The sequence below is a fragment of the Solea senegalensis genome, unplaced genomic scaffold (assembly GCF_019176455.1).
Source record: "Solea senegalensis isolate Sse05_10M unplaced genomic scaffold, IFAPA_SoseM_1 scf7180000015763, whole genome shotgun sequence".
Taxonomy (NCBI): Eukaryota; Metazoa; Chordata; class Actinopteri; order Pleuronectiformes; family Soleidae; genus Solea; species Solea senegalensis.
Window position 1 is genome coordinate 23,781 of NW_025321442.1, and position 20,631 is coordinate 44,411.

The window sequence follows — 20,631 nt, forward strand, 5'->3', positions numbered from 1 at the left end:
GGGTTACCATCTTTTTGTGCGTGTTACTCTTTGGTTGTTTACATGTCACCTGTTCCAACACTTCTCAAATTTCCAAACGCTTACAGATTAAAATACAACATTTAAAACCGAACGGTCCCGGTTCCATTATTTGACGTTAGTAATACAGTGCGTAGATTCAATCAGACAAACGCGGACGTTGAGTTTTCCCGCTTTCAGCGCCCTTTCTGGGCTAATGTGAGGTTAGCTTAGCCAGGCTAGGCTAGGCCAAGCTAAAGCTGTGCACTCTGCGCGTTGACTCGGGATAAAGTTCAGGAGCAGCGGAGCAGAGGTCAGTCAGTCTGTCAGTCACCTGTCGGACAGGTAAGAAAACACCCGTGTGACACTAACTAATAACTAACCAGCTTCCTAACTCATTAACTTGTGTTTACGTGTGACTTTATTCCACTTGGCTCAAGATTTGAGTGACGGGTCAAAACTTGAAACCAAAACAACCACGTGACGTGTTTCTGTCTCACATGTACGAATGAGATATTATTTTTGGTCAGATGTTAAATAAACGTACAAATGCACATTCACGTATTTCTATTCTACACCCGCAGTTAACTTATAGCAATATTAAACATTTGATTTTAATATTCTGTGCCTACGCGTGTTGTTTGTGTATTTGTTGTTATATCTTGAGCTGCAACGAATGAACTTTGCACTTTCATAAATAAATGTTGATCATTGTTTATGACGATGATGTTCTCGAATGTCTTGTTTTGTCATTTAATGATTTATTTTTGTTATGTGGAGCCAAGAAACCAGAAAACATTCACATTTAAGAAGCTGGAAAATCACAGAAAGTTGTTTTCATTAAAATTCCCACTCAGATTATCACAATAGTTGACAATTAATTTGGTAATCGAGTAATTTCTTCTGACTTAATGTTTTCATCTATTTTGAAAAACAAATCTTTTCAGTCTTTTATTTCATGCATTCAAATAAATGTATGATTTGTACTATTGTACATTGTATTGATTACTGCATATATTCATGTTATGGCTGTTCCATTCAGTCAGGATTAACATCTAAATGTTGTTTGTTTTGTTTTTATTTTCCAGGACAATGGCCAACCCTCTGAGGGCTGAAGTGGTTCGACTTTACAAAAATGTGAGTCTCATTTATCAAATGAAGACATAACTCAGGTTTGTGACACGGTCGGGAACAAATGTCGGAGATTAACGCACCATTTCAGGATTTGTACGTCTTTTTACTTTAATCTACAATTCAGCTTTGTTCACTTAGATCCCTGGGATTTGGGATTATAAATAGATTTTTAAGTCTTTAACTGATCTACAGTTGGACATTGTTGGCCTAAACGCTGTGCTACAAGTCTATAATGATGTTGTCTATGTACAGAGCCTTGAGATAATGCACTATACAAATAAAATTGAATTGATAATAAATAAATAAAAAACAGGTGTTCCTAATAATCTGCACTGAATCATTCTTCCCCTCAGCTCCTGTACCTCGGCCGTGAATATCCCAAAGGCGGCGACTACTTCAGAGACAGACTGAGAGCAGCGTTCATCAAAAACAAGTCGGTCCAGGACCCAGAGCGGGTCAAGGAGCTGATCGCTCGAGGGGAGTTTGTGGCCCGAGAGCTGGAGGCGCTCTACTACCTGAGGAAATACAGAGCCATGAAGAAACGCTACTATGAGGAATAACAGCATCTGCAGGGACTAACCAATGTTTCAGGATAAGAACCGAGAGCAACATGATCCGAGGAGGAAAAACATCTTTATTCAAATCAAATCTAAACGGGGCAAGAACAAATTCAGCAGCGGCTTCGAGGTTTCACGGTTTTATTCCTGTAGAGTTGAACATGTCAATAAAAGGATCAAAAAAAGAAACATTTAAAATGGGTTTGAGTCGTCGTCGACCACCAGGTAAAACAATACTGGCAGGAAGAGGTCATGAGGTCAGCGGGGGGGCGAGGCTGTCACCGTCAGCCAGGTTCGCTCTGCAGATGGGACAGGTGGTGTTGTCCTGTGGGAGGAGACGGGCGTGACAGACGTGAGCTTTCGAATCACGGTGGAAAACATTGTCATCATTTTGATTCCATGGCCGTGGAATTGTTCATAAATGTTCAATGAGGGAGTTCGTCTGCTTCTCGTCTGCGTCTGCTTCTACGTCTGCGTCTGCTGCTACTCTGCTTCTGCTTCCTTCGTCTGCTTCTCGTCTCGTCTGCTACTGCTTCTGCTTCTCGTCTGCTTCTCGTCTGCTTCTCGTCTGCTTCTCACGTCTGCTTCGCGTCTGCTTCTCTGTCTGCACGCTGCTTCTCGTCTGCTTCTCGTCTGCTTCACGTCTGCTTCTCTGCTTCTCGTCTGCGTCTGCTGTCTGCTTCTCGCGTCTGCTTCTCGTCTGCTTCTCGTCTGCTTCTCGTCTGTCTGCGTCTGCTTCTACATCTGCTTCTGTCTGCTTCTACTCTCTGCGTCTGCTTCTGCGTGCTTCTACGTCTGTGCTTCTGTCTGCGCTTCTCGTCTGCTTCTACGTCTGCTTCACTCTACTGCTTCTGCTTCTGCGTCTGCTGTCTGCTTCTACTTCTGCTTCTGCTTCTGCTTCTCGTCTGCTTCTGCTTCTACGTCTTTCTGCTTCTGTCTGCTTCGTCTGCTTCTGCTTCTCTCTGCTTCGTCTGCTTCTACGTCTGCTGCTTCTACGTCTGCTTCTACGTCTACGTCTGCTTCTGCTTCTGCTTCTACGTCTACTTCTGCTTCTACGTCTACGTCTACGTCTGCTTCTTTTTTCAAAGATAATGTTCACGTTCCACGCCGCTGAATCTCGTCTGTGAGCGGTTCTTGAATTTTCATAGATCTCACATACGGTCTGGGAGTCACGTGACAAGTCACAGAAGGGTTAAGGTTTTACAGACAGTCTCTCCGGAGCTGCGTTCACACGTGGAAATCCACGCAGAATCTACTTCTAAGGCTGCATTCATTCACTCATTCACAACAGCTCCTCCTTTAATTGATCTAGCTTCCCAGCGCTTACCTTTAGCCACCGGTCAATACACTTCACGTGGTAGTCATGGAAACAGGGCAGAATCCTCAGCTTCTCTCCGTCAGTGTAGTCGCAGAAACAGATCTGACACCTGCAGAGCACAAGAGTGTGTGTGTGTGTGTGAGACATGTGTTTGTGTTCAAACACAGCGAGGACGTGGTCGACCGTGTGGACTCACTGCGTGTTCCCGCCCCCGCTCGCCCCCTCAAAGCTTTTGGTGGGAAACCTCTGGATTTCCCTCCGACTCAACTTCCTGGACGCGACGGAACCTTGGCGCTCCTCAAACGCCAGCAGAGCCTGAAAGACGAGCAGACGCACGAGTGTCTCCTGGAGTCACGTTGTCATGGTCACAGGGTCGTAATGGGGTTCTCACCTCATAATCATTTCCCTGGAGGTTTTCAGAGAAGTGGGGCGTGGCATTCCTCCCTCTGGCCCGCCCACGTCGTCTGTGTTGACCAATCACATCTGGTGGAGAAACAGGACGTCATGAGTCCATTGTGACCTGTTCTCAAATTTAAATCACATCACACCCAGATGTTTCCCCACGTACCGTCTTCAAAGGCAGCTGCTGGAGACACTGCAGCCAGGACACAGGACATCCAGCTGGACGCCATGTGGGGATAGTACTGCAGAGAGGAACACACACACACACACACACACACAGACACACACACACACACACACACACACAGACACACAGACACACACACACACACACACACACACACACACAGACACACACAGACACACACACAGAATCAAACACAGGTAGAGAAGAGAAACTGTCCGTGAGTCTATCCACGTTCGCTTCAGGAAATGTCTCCGCCCCCAATCCACTCAAAACACTGCAGTACATGTGCCTGGCCTGTAAGCAGCGCTGTAACGCCAAAGAAGACGTCCACATATATCATAGTTATAATTAAAGAAAAGGAAAGAAAGGAAGAAAATAAGCAACTTTCTGTCAAACCCTCACTACTTTCTGAGAGTTCTGTCGCACGAGTGACCGTCATCTATCTCGGTTTACTGTGAGTGGAGTCTGAGTTCAAGTTAACAGAAGGAAACGTGTTCAAAGTGACATTTATTTAGTAAAAACAGTCCCACAGACTCCTGTATGTGTATGTACAGGTGGTTTCCCAACTCTCTCCTCTGGTGACGAACACACGTTGGCTTTGACGTGCCAACTCCTCGTCGCCGTAGTTACCGTGATGCAAACGCTCAGTGTTAGAGAGTTAAATACTGGCTGAGGCGGTGAGGGGTGGGGACTCTCACCATGTGGTGGCTGTGCTGGTGAAGGTGATGGTGCTGGTGTCTGTCGTGCGTCTCCTGGTCAAACTGAGCCTGAGGACAACAAAACGTCAACGTCAAACGTTTCCTCTCTGCACAGGTGATGAGTTCAGGTGCAGTCGTGCCTCGTACCTGCAGACTGCGAGCCAACGCCTCGTCCTCCTCCACCTGCACCGCCCGCACCACGGCCTCCTCATCATCACTGATGACGATCTCCTCCGCTGCTGCTGCTGCTGCTGCTGCTAACAAATACAGATTTGAACAGTGTTTGTATGTTTCAGCAAGTTAAAGGAACAGTTCATGCTGCTCATTAAATGATTCACCATGACGGAGACGGCAGAGTAAGTCAAGTGTTCACAAAGACCACAAATGATTATTTTCATTTCATTTCCTGCTGTTTGTGTTAATCCGGAGCGCGGTGCTCGTGGTTGCCGGGCAGGAGTAATTGGACTTTGAATGTCATTGTCCGGGTTTGTTAGTCCGACTAAGACGAGCACGAGATTAGTTGGATTATAGTAGTGAGTTGATAAGAGAACACGAGCTCTGTGTGACATGACGTTACATTCAATTTAAACATCAACAGTTGGTCCTCACCTGTTGAGGTGTTTCCTTGTTCAGAGTTCAGCCATCTCCTCTCCTCTGCTGTCAGGAAGGACAGTGAGTTACTGTCAGTGGCTGCTGGTGGTGATGATGATGATGATGATGATGGTGGCGGTGAAGCCAAATCTGCTGTCGGACTTTGCCTTTTCCTCCCTCTCCTCCTGACGTCTGCTGTGGAGCCCGCCGTGGTCAGAGCCACCGTGTCGACATCTTCCTCCGATACTGGAGTGAGGAAGGACGAGGAGGACGAGGAAGAAGTGGACGAGGAGGAGGACAGTGACGAGGATGACGAGGAGAAACAGGATGCAGTTGATAGCGGGGATTCCAGCCAACTGTTGAGAGGAAACGACCTCAGAGATGAAGCCGGCACAAAGCCGACACTCGGATCTCCAAACGATGTTGCCAGCCGCCGGCGTTTGGAGAAACATGAGTCACCGGAGGCGAGTCCTGGTTGTTCTGCAGACGCTCTGTCCGCCGCAGCCTGGAGACACGCACACACCACAGTCAAGGCCAACACCCGCTCAGGGCAGAAACAACATACGTAAGAATTATAATGCGATGCAGCGGCGACTTACGGAGCTGAAATGTTCATCTGGGGCTCGTCCACGTCTCCTACGCTTGCCGAGCTGTGGACTGGACAAAAACAAACAAACAAGGACTTATTTGACCATAAAATCAATCAACCAATCTTCAGTTTGCTTGACAGGGCTTGTTAGTCAACAAGTAAAGTTATACTAATAACATCAGAATCAGAAACACTATATTGATACCCAGAGATTCACAGCCCATACTAAGATATTAAATATGAACTAAGGTGCAATACACAAAGAAAATCTGAAAACTTAATACACACGTATCATTATACGTATAAAAGTAACTGAAAATGTGAAGCTGCTGCCAACTCGTGGAAACACTTTGCGTTCGCCGTGAGTTTTGTAGAAAACCACAGCAAACTATGTGATGAGCGTGTAGCGATGCACAGGACGTCTGCACATGCATCGCAACATAGCGTCGACGTAACCACGACAACACAGACACAGGCGTGTTTGTAGCATCAGTCGTGATCTTATTCAGTGGAGAAAAACCCAGGATTTAAACACTTCATTAACGTTCTACAGAACGCAGGAAAGCAGGTCCCATCTTTACTACTAAGGTCTTTCCTTCCACGTGTGATCATGTTGTTGGAGGTCAGAGGTCACATTTAGTGATTGCTGGACCTTCAGAGCAACATGACTCTAGGATTATCACTGGGAACAGACAATGGGAGTCCATTGAACAGTGGCTGTGTTCTTAAATAGTTCCTGAAACCATTACTCCTGCACTTTATTGGTCTATTTACTTGCACTTTTATTTTCCGTAATGTTTGTTTTGTGACTGTTATCTCGTGTGCTGCTGCCTTTCTTGGTCAGGTCATCCTTGTGAAAGAGATCTCAATGGGTCTTTTATCTGGTTAAATAAAACTAATTGAAACGATGACTTCTTCTTCTTCTTTACACTGGTGCGCTGTTAATAAATGATTTAAATGTGGTAATAATGTGGGACAGTACAAACACATGACGGACATGATATCCCTCATGACACCATGTAGACAATCGAAATGGGAATTAAACGATTTTAAATGAGTTATCATGACATCACGCGTCTAAAAATACCGCAAAAAGAAGAATGGAATTGTGACCTGCAAAATTTAAAAATCGAATTGAATCGAGCGTTTGGAGAATCGTGACATCGCGAGTATTCGTCCACACTGAGCCGCTGTACCTGGGCGTTTCTGGGACGATGATTGACAGGTCTCGGTAGAGGAGCTCTGCCGGGTCGAGCAGGCATCCTCGGTTCAGAACTCCGGGACTGTCCGGTTCCGACGAGCACGGGCTACCCGACAACGTCTCATCCATGGCCTCCTGTAGCGCCCCCTGGTTACCAACACAAGTCCACTCTCATGTCCTCGAGCCACCACAAACAAATCACCTGTAAACACAAAGAGAGAGATGAGTAAGCAAAGCGCGGCACACATGCTAACGAGCTAACTAAGTCTTTACCGAGTTACGACATCTTAAAATCTTTTTAGTTTTTAACTAACATTGACGAGGGGACACGAGAATAAAAACAACGCCACAACCTAAAACTAACCTCAGAAAACCGGTTACGTCAACCCAATAAATCTGTGTTGCTAACTGCATTAGCAGAGACAAAGCTAAAGCGGTAACAATTCAGTCGAAAGCGACGATGAACGGACACGATATCAAGTAAACCGCACGTAAACCTCCACGGACAACTTTATACACGCGGTGGTCAACGTTACCTGTATGTTATGCACGTGCTCTGCTTTTGGATGCAGTTTGTGCTAAAAAACAAAAAATCGACACGGCTAGACACACAAAACAGGAAGAAGCTTCGCAGCTAATACGTTTGTTTCCGGTAGCGCAACGTTGTAAAGTGTCCGCTTTTGTTTACTTTCTATTCCGGGTCAAACTGGGAAAAGAAGAAACAACAAAAATAGAATTATTGTTGTAATAACAATAACAATACCTTTGAATTACTCGAAGCGACGGATGACGGAGATTAGTACAGACGCGCGTTCCTTCCAAATGATAAAAGTGTCAAAAACATTTGGTTTTTCATTTACAAATCAATAAAATTGAGAAAAATAAAAATACCCAGAATATCGATGGGGATAAAATAATATGTTCACTATCACTAACTGGTCTGTTTTTACAGAGTGACACAGACTAAAGATGAGTGTCAGAATTGCGATCAAATGTATTGAGTGTGTACAGATGCTGTGTCTCCAATCTGAGGGCTGGATCCTCCGGAGTGTGCAGTCAACTCTGGAGGCGACGGACATCGGGCGATGTGAAATGAAACTCATGGATGGACTGGAACTGGATTGAGTGGCTCCCCCTTCTGGTTGCAGCTCATTTCTTTTCCCGGTGGCCACTTGCGACCCAAAAAGCAAATTTCCCATGAGCCACCATAGCAAAAAGTTAGTTACCCTCTAGACTTCTCCTGACTGACAGGACTATTGCCTCTTTACTGCCCCCGCAACTTCCTGTGGTAATGCCCCTTTATGTGTTGTTACCGCAAAATATAATGAACACACAATGACGTGGTTGTTCTGAATAATTTGATCCAGTCACAGACTTAATTTTGATATTTTACAATCAACATAATAATGATCAGAGTAATTATAACAATAATCGTGATCTTTATTTGGAAAGCATCTTTCCAAAAAGAGTTGCAAAAGTACTGTACAATTATTTAAACCAGAATACAAAGCAGAGGGAAACCATACCAATGAGAAAAACAAACAAAAAATCTTTTTCTTATCAATATCAATATTTCTCTTGGACAATAGTGTATACAATCCCCGAGTTCTGTGGAAATATTAAACATGTGTTCAACTGTTTACAGTCCCATTAGAGGGTTTGTGCACAAATGTATCTCACTCAAATATTTCAGATCATCAAAGTATAACTTTAGACACAAATATATACAAAATTCAGTTGTTTTCCCTCTATTTTGTTTTTTAAAGCCCTTAATGGGTGGACTTGCTGGTGTGTTTCGGCTCATGGTTCTGCGTCATCACCAAAGTGAGCGTGACCTTGAGGTCACAATCGGACGGCCGGACCTCCTCCTTCAGGATTTTCTGGCAGAGAGCAGAATTTATGGTTCCATCAAGTCGTGCAGGTCCTGAAGCAGCAAAACCACCTCATCCACCATATTTGACCGTTTATGAAATGCTGCAGTAGTTTTAGGCCAAATGTAAACGGACACAATCGTTCCTTCAGTCCACAGTAAAGTTTCATCAACATCTCTTTTTGGCAAATGTGAGATTAGCCTTTGCGTTCTTTTTGGTCAACAATGGTTTTGGCTGATGCCATTTTTGCCAAAACGTCTCTTCCTTATCGTCGTGGGTTTCTCATGACGTCCTCGATGAGTCGTAGCTGTGCTCTTGGTGTAAAACGTGTTATTCACTGTGTTCGCCAGAAGTCTTGGGGTTTGTTGGCAAACGTGAGATTAGCCTTTGCGTTCTTTTTAGTCATGATCACGGACCACGGTTCTTTTGTGAAGGGATGAGTTGTCGATGGTGGGCCAGCAACTCTGGGATAATGGCCCTTGTTGTGGTTTTCTGGAATCCAAAATCCTTAGAAATCACGTTGTATCCATGTCCAGTTGGATCACTTTTTCCACATAGGGCCAGGTCGATATGGATTGCTTTTGTCCCTTTAATAAACTGCATTTTGTATGTTAAACATTTAAGGGTGTGAAATACACAAAAATAGAAGAAAGAAATCAGGAAAGGGACATAGACTTTTTCAGCACTGTAAATTTAAAACTTCCAATAAATGTTCCACAGTATAACCAGAGCTTTTTTTGGTTGGTTTTCGCACAGTTTACACCAGACAATTTCTGTAATTCACAGCAAACATCAGCATACAGATATACTGTATATCTATGTATCTGTACATATATGTGTGTGTGTATATGGAATCTTTTCACTGACTTCTTGGGTGTTTAATTATCCCAAGAAGAACAATGAAGTGTGATATTGGCTGGAGAATCGGAGCACAGTGGTGATGAAAGGGAAGTTGAGCCATAAGGCAAAGCTCTCGACCGACTGGTCAATCGTGGTTCCTGCCCTCACATACATTTGAACCCTGACGTTACCCCAAACTACAATTTCATCTAAACAGTGTTAAACAATGTTGAAAACTGCCTGGACATTTCGGCCTCTGGTGTTATTTATAGACCATTGTCATCCACATAACTTTGTTCTCGTCTTGAAAATAAGAAGAAAAACAAAAAAATTAAGAAAGAAAAAGGTTCATTTCAGTGTCACAGACACTAGCTATGGTAACATGGACACAAGCAGTGTAACAAGTCTAACAACAGATCCAAGCATCACTTCTTGATCCATGTAAACGTGACGTGTTTCACAGTGCCCACCTAGTTGGTGATGAAAGGACAAAATGGGGGACAGAGGACAGGGAGGAAAGCCAAGCGGAAGTGAAGCTTCCGTTTCCAAAGAATTAGCAAACACAGCACAGGTCAAACTAGTTCCAACTGAACGGCAGAATTGCGATCATTTAATTTTGCGTCTATGTAAACAATGGAATTGTAAATTCCAGTTGGAAAGTAGAAATGTTACACTTGTACCAAATCGGACAAAGCATCTCATCTCTCGCCCACTCTGTATGATTTTGTCTGACAAAATAGTTTTTCATTATCGGCACGATATCGGTATTAAAATGAATTAGTGTGATATTGGCAAACGGGGCAAGATCCGCTGGTTTGATTAATGATTAAACAGGAGGCTGAAAAATCTACCTCCTTGACTGCTATGCTAGCGCCCCTTACAGCTATTATTTTTGTGTTGCTGCTTATTTATTTTGCACAATAAAAGATTTTTTTTATAGCTACACCAGCTACTATGTGTGTATGTTAATTTCCCGTTTCTATTGATCCCCCGTATATCAGCATAAATTGGATAAAAGTCCAAAATCGTGCTTTTTACTTTTCAGTCTTTTTTTGCCAAATGGTTCATTCGCATTGTGCAATAAATTGACGATGCCATTTTCACCAAGTAGTGCACGTGGTTGTCTTCAACGGTGGTTTCAAACATGTGGCGGTGCAACTGTGGGAATAGAGTTTTGCCACTGCTGTAACGTAGTACCTGGTGTGAAACGGTCGATGCTAGGTTGCTTCTGTGGCGATGTTTGCCAGAGGTCGTTCTCAAAATCCTTTGAAAACTACGCTCTGCCTCGGTACATACGGCAATAACTCCTGACGACGGCTTCTGCAAACCTCCACGCCCCTTCGACAGGAAGCAGGGATGGACAGTGGAGTCAGAGGTTAGTGCACCGGCGCAAGGGATGCAGTTATGTTTCTCCTTGATCTTCTTCACCACAAAGCCAGCCATGTAACTGATGGCAGCTTGTTTATATTCAGAGACTGCGTCGATGTTTGGGCAGACTGGTTCATCATGATCAGACCGTGGCTGTTCAACAGGTTTCAAGTCAAACCTGCGCATTGTGGTTACGGTCGCAGGTGTTGCCCCCATGATTTCAGCGTCATCCCAGATGAGGCGATTTCCTGTTCCGATCTTGACTTGAAGCTTAGCCAGAAGACGCTTGTAGGCCGCTGTGAACTGCTTTGCAGTTGGATTGTTGTCCGATCCAACTTGTCTTCTGATGGAGAAAAAGAAAAGCTCCAGGTGATCTTGACATAGTTTGTTTGTGAGGAGGAACATGCACGGAGCATTTGGCTTTTCAACCAGATCATGGAAAATGCTACGCACACTTCTTAAGCTGGCAACGAAGCCAATGACGCATGTTCGCCGTTTTCCAGAGTGTACAGGCATTCCTCTTTCATCCTCGAGGGCCAGAAGGGCCTCTTCTGCTTTCAGCAGTATATTTCCTCTGCTTTTTATGTTTGACCTCTTTGTCGGTTTTTTGTTTCGTTTACCGAGGAGGTTCCTGCTGTTGAGAACATCAAGAGCGGCATCAATGGTTCTCAGGAAGTCCACAGTCTCCTCACATCCTCTGAACTGTGGCAAATGCAGATGCTTGTTGCAGTATTCCAGAGCATCTGCTACACTGCTGCTAAAAACCTGAGTTGCAAGTCTTACCTTCATCTTCTCTTTCTCCCACCGTTCATGTGCCATCTTTAACTTGTCTCCCAGTCTCTGGCCTTCTACCTGTTGAAGTTTGCTAAGCTCCACGATGTATTGCCACCTAATGTCTCCTCTCGCGGTTTGAAGCAAACCTCCCTCGGCCAGCGTGTTCCTCAGCAGTTTTGTCATATGGCATACGTCCAAAAGCACGTGGACAACTTGTGAGTAATCAGCAGGATTAGGAAACGATGGTGTCATTGAATTAACCTCCAAATTCACCCCAAGTGTTTTTAACATGGTGAAATGACACGCTGGTCCATCGCAGGTCAAAGACGCTGTGCGGACGCCGGCATATTGAAGTCGTAGAAGGCACTCTGTGATGATGTTAGCACGCTCCTCACCAGTCAGTGAATCTACGAAGAAATACGCCAATGGGATTTTCCACGATTCATCGATCGCAACGGCCATGACAACAAATGCGTCTCTTGCTGGTGGCAGGCTGTCGTCAATGGCCCCACAACCAGGATCCACGTATCCATGGAGGTTCCCTTCAGAATATTCCACATGCTTGCAAATGGGCATTTCACCCACCATTAAAGCACAGATGGTTTGTTTGCCCTCTTTCTTTCGGTCTTCTGCGTGGGTCTGCAGTGCAGAAAACGATGCTCTTGTGAATCCTGGGTCTGCAGAGACGCTGCTGTAATACTTCCTAATAGTGTAAGGAAGCGGCAAGAAAAGGTCAAAATTGTCTCTCACAAAAGCATACGCCTTTGCAGAGTAGAAGTTCAGCGTAATTGCAAATGAGCGCAATTCTTCTGGCACTTTCGACATATTTCCACGTCCCAGTCTGGTGAGAATTGTCTTTGGCACCGCACTGAAGGAGTTCTCCAGCTTCTCTGCACATCCAGAGGAAATCAGGTTTTTCTGCTTGAGCACACCGATGACCTGAGACAGAGAATCCACTCTTATTTTCAATTCGTTTTCCAATCTAATTCTTTTTCCACGATCACCAAGCGTTTCACCAAGTAAAACCAACTCAAATGGGCGTTTCAGTGTTATGTTGGATTCCCTCGCTGCGGCAGTGTGGTCCAGAGTGCTTGACGTTGCCACCGATACTTTTGAAACTGGTACTGCTTGTGTGTCTGTAGTAGCAGTATTAGTAATCGTGATACTTTGTGTTTTTGTGTCCTTGTCATTGTGATACAGTACAGCTGACCCAACATCATCACGGCTGTCAATCAACTCCTGTTTAACAACAACTCTGTCACTATCCAAGAGCGCTGGCCCATCCTGTGCTGCTTGTTTCGCATACATGTGATCGACAACGTGCGGGGCTCGGAAACTCACCTGTGCATTCCTGCTTTTTTCCTGAGTTGACCTCGACTTATATAACATGGAGAGATTAAAAATGGTGGGGACGGCTGTCGACGTTAGCCGCTTTCTCCCATAGTTGACAGTGAAACAGCCTTCTTCAAAGTGAAGAGCACACAGCCTGGAGTTCTTATTTGGAGTCCAATTCCTGCGCCTGAGATTGCCCACCCACTGACGAAGCCTCTTGCGATCGCTCAGTGGAAAACTGTAAAACCATATTCAAAAATGATATTTTCATTTGTTTAGTATTATACATGTTCATGTCCATCTCTTTCACGTTTATATATGTTGTACTTTGTATATATAACATAACATATATGTAAATAAACTTCAGCGCCGTCTGAAGCCCTGCCTGACCCCCATCGCCGATATTTTTTAGTGATACTGGGAAAAAAATCCAGAAAGGGATATTTCGCTGATTTTTCCTGCATCGAGACCAAAAATGCAAATACCTAGATTTATCAGACCTGGACTACATAGTCCCAGAGAGGCTGTAGATTATTTAAAACACTTTCTGGTTAGTGAAACATTTGACCTATATGTGAAAAGGCAAAAATGGGACATTTTACTGATTTTTTCCTGCATATAGACAACATTAGACCAGGTCCAGATCAAAAACTTCTCACCGAGACTAGTTGACAGTTGGAGGAACAAAAACAAACGTGACAGCTGCAGAGGAGTCGGATTCAAACCAAATGAACGTGGTGAATCACAGTTTTGCCTGTTAACGAATGCAATTTTGTTTACATCCATTTTATTTATTGTTTTGATTGTGTTTGGTTTTTAATCCACTGCATGTTTTGTTAACAGAGACTGAGAGTCCATTTTTGGTTGTTTTGTTCATTATTATTATTATTATTATTATTATTATTATTATTATTATTATTATTATTATGTGGACATTTAAAATGTCTTCCAGTTCCAGGGTTAAATATTCTTTAAAAATAAAAGCTTTTTGATCTTGGAAAAGGTGCATTATTATGCCATTATGCCACTTTAGAAAATTTTGTCACTTTAGAAAATTTTGTCACTTTAGAAAATTTTGTATGCTTGTTATGCGCCAATGACACCAGAACAAATTCCTTGTATGTGCAAATCGTACTTGGCAATAAAGCTCTTCTGATTCTGATTCTGATTCATTATCATTGTTTGAGATGAAATTGGCCTCAGAGACGACACAACATTAATATAGAACTAGAGAATTCAAATATTTGTGAAGAAGTTTGAAAATACTTTGCCTTTGAATATTTACTGTAGTGTCTCTCACACACACACACACACACTGTCAACGGTCAACTTCATCTTTGCCTCAGTATTTCAGGTTTCAGTATCCTAAAACCGCTCCTAAAACCGCTCCTAAAACCGCTCCTGTCTAGACCTCCTGTCTAGACCACATTAGACTATAATAACTTGTATACCTAGACTAGACAAACCTGGACTGGATAGTCCCAGAGAGGCCGTAGACTATTTAAAACCCTGTTTGTGGAAATGATTCAAGTAGAACTTTCACACACTTCTTCTGTGGTACTTTTTATATACTTTGACTATAACTTACCAAAAAAGTGGTCGTTGGCTGTCTGAGCGACTTGTGCAGTTGAGGGCAGCACATGAGGGCATGACGTTGAACCAGCTGGACCAGGGCACGCGAGATTCGTCCGTTCGGTCCCACAATCCGACCTAAATCGTGTCCTCGACCACCTTTATCAACTCGGAACGAATTGATAAAGGTGATAAAATTGAATTAATTTTTCCCGGCAGACCAACCAGGATACTCTTAATGAACGACGTCAGCCACCAGCGACAAAGACTTCCCTGCTCTCAAAACGGCTAATGCTAACCCGGGAGAGAAACCCGTCCACCGTCCATCCGTCCACCGTCCACCGTCCGTCCACCGTCCATCCGTCCACCCGAAACGAACAACGGTGGAAACTCCGGTTAAAGACGCCAAGTTAAAAACTGCCAGTGAAATAGTCTAACTTCCGGGTTTATGTCCGGGTCGTGCTGCCCATAGAGCATGCGCAGTCTTGTGCGCGCAGTAAGTGTGACTCCCATAATGCCTCTCGGCTACGTGCACGAACAGCCAAAGGTATGATGGCAGTAACGCAGTGTACTTCGGTTCATATAGTGATTTGTCGTAATATTTATTTATAAAATATTCAAGTAAAAACTCATAATCGCCTTCATTTATTCACATTTCTCATCAAGTTTTTATATCGCACTGACGTTCACGAGACGCCACATGACCGCGCTTTGCTGCGCTCGTACACACCTGTGACGTCACTGGGAAGTAAGATTTTTCTGGGCTGTTTATGGCCTTTAGGAAGATTTTACAAATATGAAACTCCACGAATTAAAAATATAGCATATTAAGATCTATAGAAGCATATGTCCATGTCTCGAGGTGTCCTGTGGACACTTTTACTATACTATTTTTTGGGCCGCATAGGTATTTTTTATGGAAGCCCATTTCCGCCAGTGTGATGGAAAGAAAATCCTGTAATTCATTATATTGAGATTCTAGCTCAATAGAGTAAACAAAAGTCTTAACTAAATAAAAAACAAAACTACTGTAACATTTGTCCTGCAAACCAGAATTATAAAGTAAAAAAAAAAACCAAAAATAAAATAAAGTATTTATTTGTTTACAATTGAAAGTGTTCAAACGGACGAACCCCCCGTAACTTAAATAACTACATCTTCAGTTCCGGTAGGAACTACTCTGTGTTCCCCTCCTGATACACAACAGCCGCGTTTTAATGTGTTAGATTTTTGAAAAATGTCAGATTTATTTTCACATTGTCATGTTGATTAATGGCAGCTCAGTTTTATTTGTTGTTGTTTTTTTAAATAACATCCCGGAACTTTATCCGGCGGGCTGGCGGTCATGTTTTGATGTCGGACCACGGATGTGAGCCATCGCTCACATGTCGTGAGCGATGGCTTCATCCGCTCAGGAGGTGATTCTGCTCGGTGTGTGTGACGGAGAGCTCGAGCCAAAGAGACACCGGTCCTCGCACCTCACTAACAAAGTGGGGGGTCACCCGGACTGGTCTCCGATCATCTCTCCGCCGTGGCCCCGCTGTGGTCACTGCGGAGCCCCGTTAGCTCACGTGGCTCAGATCTACTGCCCCCTGGAGGCGTCGCCCTACCACAGGACCCTGCGTCTGTTCGCGTGCCCGGGTGCAGAGTGCTGCGGCAGGGCAGAGAGCTGGAGGGCGATCCGCTCTCAGAGTCTGGAAGCTGAGCGGGAACCCAGCAGGTCTGCGCCCGCTCAGGAGGCGCCTCTGTCGGCCACAGACTGGTGTGACAGCGCTGACGACTGGGGCGTGGAGGAGGAGGGTGACGGCTGGGGAGGAGGAGGGGGAGTGAAGGAGGAGGCAGAAGGTAGGTGGCGCTACAAGCCACTCACTCTGTCACACCAAAGTCCATAGAGAAGATCAGTGATTTTAACATCACACACACACACAGGAGCTGTTGATCCACTGCTGCCATCAAAAGTCTGTCAGAGTTCAAATGTCTTATTGTGTGATTTCAGGGTTTGAAATCCTTTGTTCAGGTTAACCTCAGTGACACAAAGTGACCACACGAGGCAGCAGAGGACCAGCAGCTCCTGGACTTTGGTGTGGGAGAGTGAGTGGTTTACAAACTTCAGTGTCCTGTCTGACAGTGAGATGAAGACTGACTTTATCAGGACCTCCTTCAAACAAACATTATAAACAGTCTTCCCTACCTTAGAAGTGACTCTGGGGTTCAGTGACATTGACATCAGCTGCATCTGAAACACAAATTCTCAGTTCTCATTTGTTCTCCCCAATGCTTGATTTCCTCCTGTGGCTCAGCAGGGGGCGCTGTTCTCAGCTGCAGACTCCAGGACCTCTCTTTGGGAGAGTCACATGACGACGTTCCTGTTTTCCGCTCGTTCTTCGTCAGTGTGGTGGATGAGTCGGATCTTCGCGGCGAGGACGACCTGGACCACGCCCAGCAGCTGTTGAGGGAGTACGAGAGTAGAGAGGGCGTGGCAGTGGGCGGGCTGGACTGTGGCGAGGGCGTCGGCGATCGTGGGCAGGAGAAGTACGAGAAGTCAAGAGCCAGACACGGAGATGCCATCTTCTCCAGGTTCATGAAGAGGATCTCGATCTGTCCTCAGCAGATCTTGCGTTACTGTCGTGGCGGGAGGCCGCTCTTCATCTCGGAGCCGCCAGCGAACACGGCTCCGGTGGTGGCGCCGTGCGGCTCCTGCGGAGGATCCAGAACGTTTGAGCTGCAGCTGATGCCGGCGCTGGTCAGTCAGCTGCGGAGGAAGGACGCCGAGGCGGAGCTGGAGTTCGGGACGGTTCTGGTTTACACCTGCACCAACAGCTGCTGGACAGAAGGCTCTGGATCAGCCGTGGAAGAGTTCTGCTATGTTCAGGGCGACCCGGACCAGAAGCTGTTTAAATGAGATTGGTCAGATGGAAGCTGCTCGTCTGGTGGACCTTCTCTCTCCATTACCAACGTCAACATCCACCCGGGACAACCGAGTGCCTGTGAACGCTTCACAACGTCCACTTTTCATGACAGATGTTCTGATTTCACTTTTATGTCCAATACAATATGACAATTTTGACAATATTCCACCTCCTGCTGTTTGTTTTCCTCTGCTTCGTCTTCTTCTTCTTCTGTGTCTACGGTTTCTCCTGCTGCTGCTTTTCTAATTATAAAAACACAGGAGATTTTTCTTTCCGTTTAGTTTTTACTTCAACCTTATGATACATTTCAATAATTCAGCGTCTTAAAGCTTCACACCAGAAGAGTTCCTCCAGGTTGAACAGCAGTGATGTCGTACAGTGAAGGAAACATAAACTGAGATATTTAAAAAATATAAAATAAAATCAGCAGGATTTAAGTGTTAACAGATCAGATCCAGAGTATCAAAAATAGATTTCATAATGAATTAGCCAATAAATAACAACACAAGTCTCTGATTGTTGTAACGGTGTCGCATTACAACACCGTACCGTCGATTTACAGCCCTTTTTTAAATCAGTTTTATTCAACAATTTCCCCTATTTGTTGTGCAAAAGATTTTTTTAAAAACAAAGAAACATCTTTGGTTTGTCGCTGAGGTACGAGTTAGCGCTAAGATTCCTGAGACAGAGGAGGAAAGAACCGTGTGACACTCGTGTGGTTTTCAGGCACTTGAAAGTCAGTGTTTGTGATTGTCGGCAGAAGCTGTTACTGAGACGCTCTGTGGAATTTGGAGTCGTACTGGTGGTACTGGTCCAACTGGTCGAGGCGCACAGCGGCGCTCAGACCGCTGATGTCTCTGTCGATGACCTCGTTCACTGCAAAACACACACAACCACCAAACAGGGTTATTACTTTCATCCATCTTCGACCGCTTTGTCCTCCACTAACTACTAACTAACTACTTAAGAGTGTACTAAAAACAAACAAACAACTAGACAGTAAAAATGATATAGGACTATAACTACTGTTTTTAAGCTTCTGAAATATGAATATTTTCTGGTTTGTGGACCAAACGACACGTTTGAGAACGTCACTGGGTTAAAGGAGGTTTTCTTTTATAAAATGACTGCATGAACAGGAGTGAAAACTGAGCTGCAGTTTCCCCAACAGACCACCAGAGTGAGCACCACGACACAAACTGCTGCTTAAGATAAGATAAAGCACGGTAAGACTAAGGTAAGGGATAACGAGCAGGGTTTCCCTCAGGTACTTTGAGTCAATGCTGAACATGGAGCACATGGAGTTTAAAGAAAACCATACAAGTTACAGAGCCTTGCTTGATCTTACCAAATGACTTGGCTGTGACTACTTCTCCAAACTTCAGCTAAATTATTTAAATGTATATTTTGATAGATTTAACTAGAGTGAAAACAATTGTACTTTTTTGTGTTTGTTAAAACAGTATTTCAAGAGTGCCTTTGTGTAAGACTCTATAGTTAATGTTTAAATATTGTTAATGCATGTCTTACACAATGACACATAATAGTCCTAATTTCAAACTTCCTGTCAACATTTTTTTTTACAAAAACACGGTGACCCAACCACCATAAGATCAAGTAAACTCAAGTATGATAACACAAGATGGATGAAGAGGTGAGATGAAGTAAGACGGATCAAGTAAGACGAGATAGCAGAAGATAAGTTAAGGAAAGACGAGATAGCAGAAGATAAGTTAAGGAAAGACGAGATAGCAGAAGATAAGTTAAGGAAAGACGAGATAGCAGGAGATAAGTTAAGGAGAAGATAGCAGATAAGTTAAGGAAAGACGAGATAGCAGAAGATAAGTTAAGGAAAGACAAGATAGCAGAAGATAAGTAGAGTTAAGTTAAGGAAAGACAAGATAGCAGAAGATAAGTTAAGGAAAGACGAGATAGCAGAAGTTAAGGAAAGACAAGATAGCAGAAGATAAGTTAAGGAAAGACGAGATAGCAGAAGTTAAGGAAAGACAAGATAGCAGAAGATAAGTTAAGGAAAGACAGATAGCAGAAGTTAAGGAAAGACGAGATAGCAGAAGATAAGTTAAGGAAAGACAAGATAGCAGAAGATAAGTTAAGGAAAGACGATAGAGAAGTTAAGGAAAGACAAGATAGCAGAAGATAAGTTAAGGAAAGACGAGATAGCAGAAGTTAAGGAAAGACAAGATAGCAGAAGATAAGTTAAGGAAAGACGAGATAGCAGAAGATAAGTTAAGGAAAGACGAGATAAGATAAGATAGCTGAGGTGATTGTTCATGTGTCCAACAGAGTGTTACACAGTTACAGTGTTAGAGCAGCACAGTTAAGAGAATCAATCAAATGTTTCATTTCAACACTAAACATGACTGAATTATCAATGTTGTTGTGTGTGTGTATTTACAGAGCAGAAAATGGCCCCGCCTCCGCTTCAGTCTATTCATAGCAGAGCGAGTGAAACCTGAAACTGAGGAGACAAGACTCTAATGATCATCATTATCGTCTTCAGTCACTAACACTAACACACCGCTCACTCTCCCACACCAAAGTCCATAGAGAAAACCAGTGATTTTAGCTGCTGGTCCACTGCTGCCTCGTGTGGTCACTTTGTGTCACTGAGGCAAATCTGAACCAAGGATTTTAAACACAGAACTCCATCACGAAGTTCAAATGTTTGGTTTTGTGACTTTGGCTTTTAAAATAATCCGCTCAGATTGACCTCAGTGACACAAAGTGACCACACGAGGCAGCAGTAGACCAGCGTCTGTCTCACAGTGAGATAAAGACGTGGACACGTTCTGAAGACATTTTAAGAGTCGAGACTTTTGTTCAAAATAGAAAAAAGATTCAGACATTTTCAGTCAGTGGCAGCCATGTTAGGAACTGATGAAGGAGCTTCAGTGATTCCTTTCCTTATCTCCTTTAGCATAGGATACACTGCACTATCCTTGACTGAAGTAAAGGACACAAAGCCGTCCCACAATTCTTTGCTGTTGCAACACTTAAAGTGATGTACCGTTATAGTTTGAACAGCTGACACTGTTTTAAAGAAATGACAATGTTAAGAAAGGCAAGTCGTTTGACCTTTACATCACGCACACACACATACACAGTGTTTGTGCAGGAGTGTGTTTGTGTGTGCGTGCGCGTGTGTGTGTGAGTGTGTGTGTGTGAGTGTGTGTGTGCAGGAGGAGGCTCAGAGGCCTGACGACAGCTGCTGCCACCAACTGAGACACTGCAACACACACACACACGACTATTATTAACCAGGATCACACA

General features: G+C 44.0%; 3 protein-coding genes and 1 long non-coding RNA gene across 4 annotated transcripts; 2 read left to right on the forward strand and 2 right to left on the reverse strand.

The window, feature by feature from the left end:
* On the forward strand, positions 1-1,877 carry lyrm5b (LYR motif containing 5b). The gene is made up of 3 exons (XM_044017702.1): positions 1-342; positions 1,086-1,134; positions 1,485-1,877. The coding sequence occupies exons 2-3, from the start codon at positions 1,090-1,092 to the stop codon at positions 1,689-1,691; spliced, it is 252 nt and encodes an 83-aa protein (XP_043873637.1). The 5' UTR covers positions 1-342; positions 1,086-1,089; the 3' UTR covers positions 1,692-1,877.
* On the reverse strand, positions 1,813-4,512 carry si:ch211-59o9.10 (uncharacterized protein LOC561841 homolog). Its single transcript, XM_044017701.1, has 7 exons — positions 4,441-4,512; positions 4,294-4,362; positions 3,575-3,650; positions 3,398-3,489; positions 3,203-3,321; positions 3,016-3,115; positions 1,813-2,013 (listed from the first exon to the last, which is right to left on the reverse strand). The coding sequence occupies exons 2-7, from the start codon at positions 4,294-4,296 to the stop codon at positions 1,939-1,941; spliced, it is 465 nt and encodes a 154-aa protein (XP_043873636.1). The 5' UTR covers positions 4,297-4,362; positions 4,441-4,512; the 3' UTR covers positions 1,813-1,938.
* An 11,068-nt stretch (positions 4,513-15,580) lies between these two features.
* LOC122762503 (programmed cell death protein 2-like) lies at positions 15,581-17,503 on the forward strand. The gene is made up of 2 exons (XM_044017700.1): positions 15,581-16,276; positions 16,732-17,503. Exons 1-2 carry the CDS (start codon positions 15,829-15,831, stop codon positions 17,331-17,333), a joined length of 1,050 nt encoding a protein of 349 aa, XP_043873635.1. The 5' UTR covers positions 15,581-15,828; the 3' UTR covers positions 17,334-17,503.
* A 107-nt stretch (positions 17,504-17,610) lies between these two features.
* Positions 17,611-19,900, reverse strand: LOC122762506. Its single transcript, XR_006358720.1, has 2 exons — positions 19,757-19,900; positions 17,611-18,216 (listed from the first exon to the last, which is right to left on the reverse strand). It is a non-coding gene; the product is annotated as an uncharacterized LOC122762506 (long non-coding RNA).
* Positions 19,901-20,631: the final 731 nt, after the last annotated feature.

Bases quoted from the DNA above. Each gene is read 5' to 3' on its own strand.
- lyrm5b (XM_044017702.1), top strand. From the start codon at position 1,090: ATGGCCAACCCTCTGAGGGCTGAAGTGGTTCGACTTTACAAAAAT. The intron at 1,135-1,484 runs GTGAGTCTCATT...TCTTCCCCTCAG, and splicing joins TGGTTCGACTTTACAAAAAT to CTCCTGTACCTCGGCCGTGA.
- LOC122762503 (XM_044017700.1), top strand. From the start codon at position 15,829: ATGGCTTCATCCGCTCAGGAGGTGATTCTGCTCGGTGTGTGTGACGGA. The intron at 16,277-16,731 runs GTAGGTGGCGCT...CCTGTGGCTCAG, and splicing joins AGTGAAGGAGGAGGCAGAAG to CAGGGGGCGCTGTTCTCAGC.
- si:ch211-59o9.10 (XM_044017701.1), bottom strand. The intron at 3,490-3,574 runs GTACGTGGGGAA...TTTCTCCACCAG, and splicing joins AGCAGCTGCCTTTGAAGACG to ATGTGATTGGTCAACACAGA. The intron at 3,116-3,202 runs GTGAGTCCACAC...TGTGCTCTGCAG, and splicing joins AGCGGGGGCGGGAACACGCA to GTGTCAGATCTGTTTCTGCG.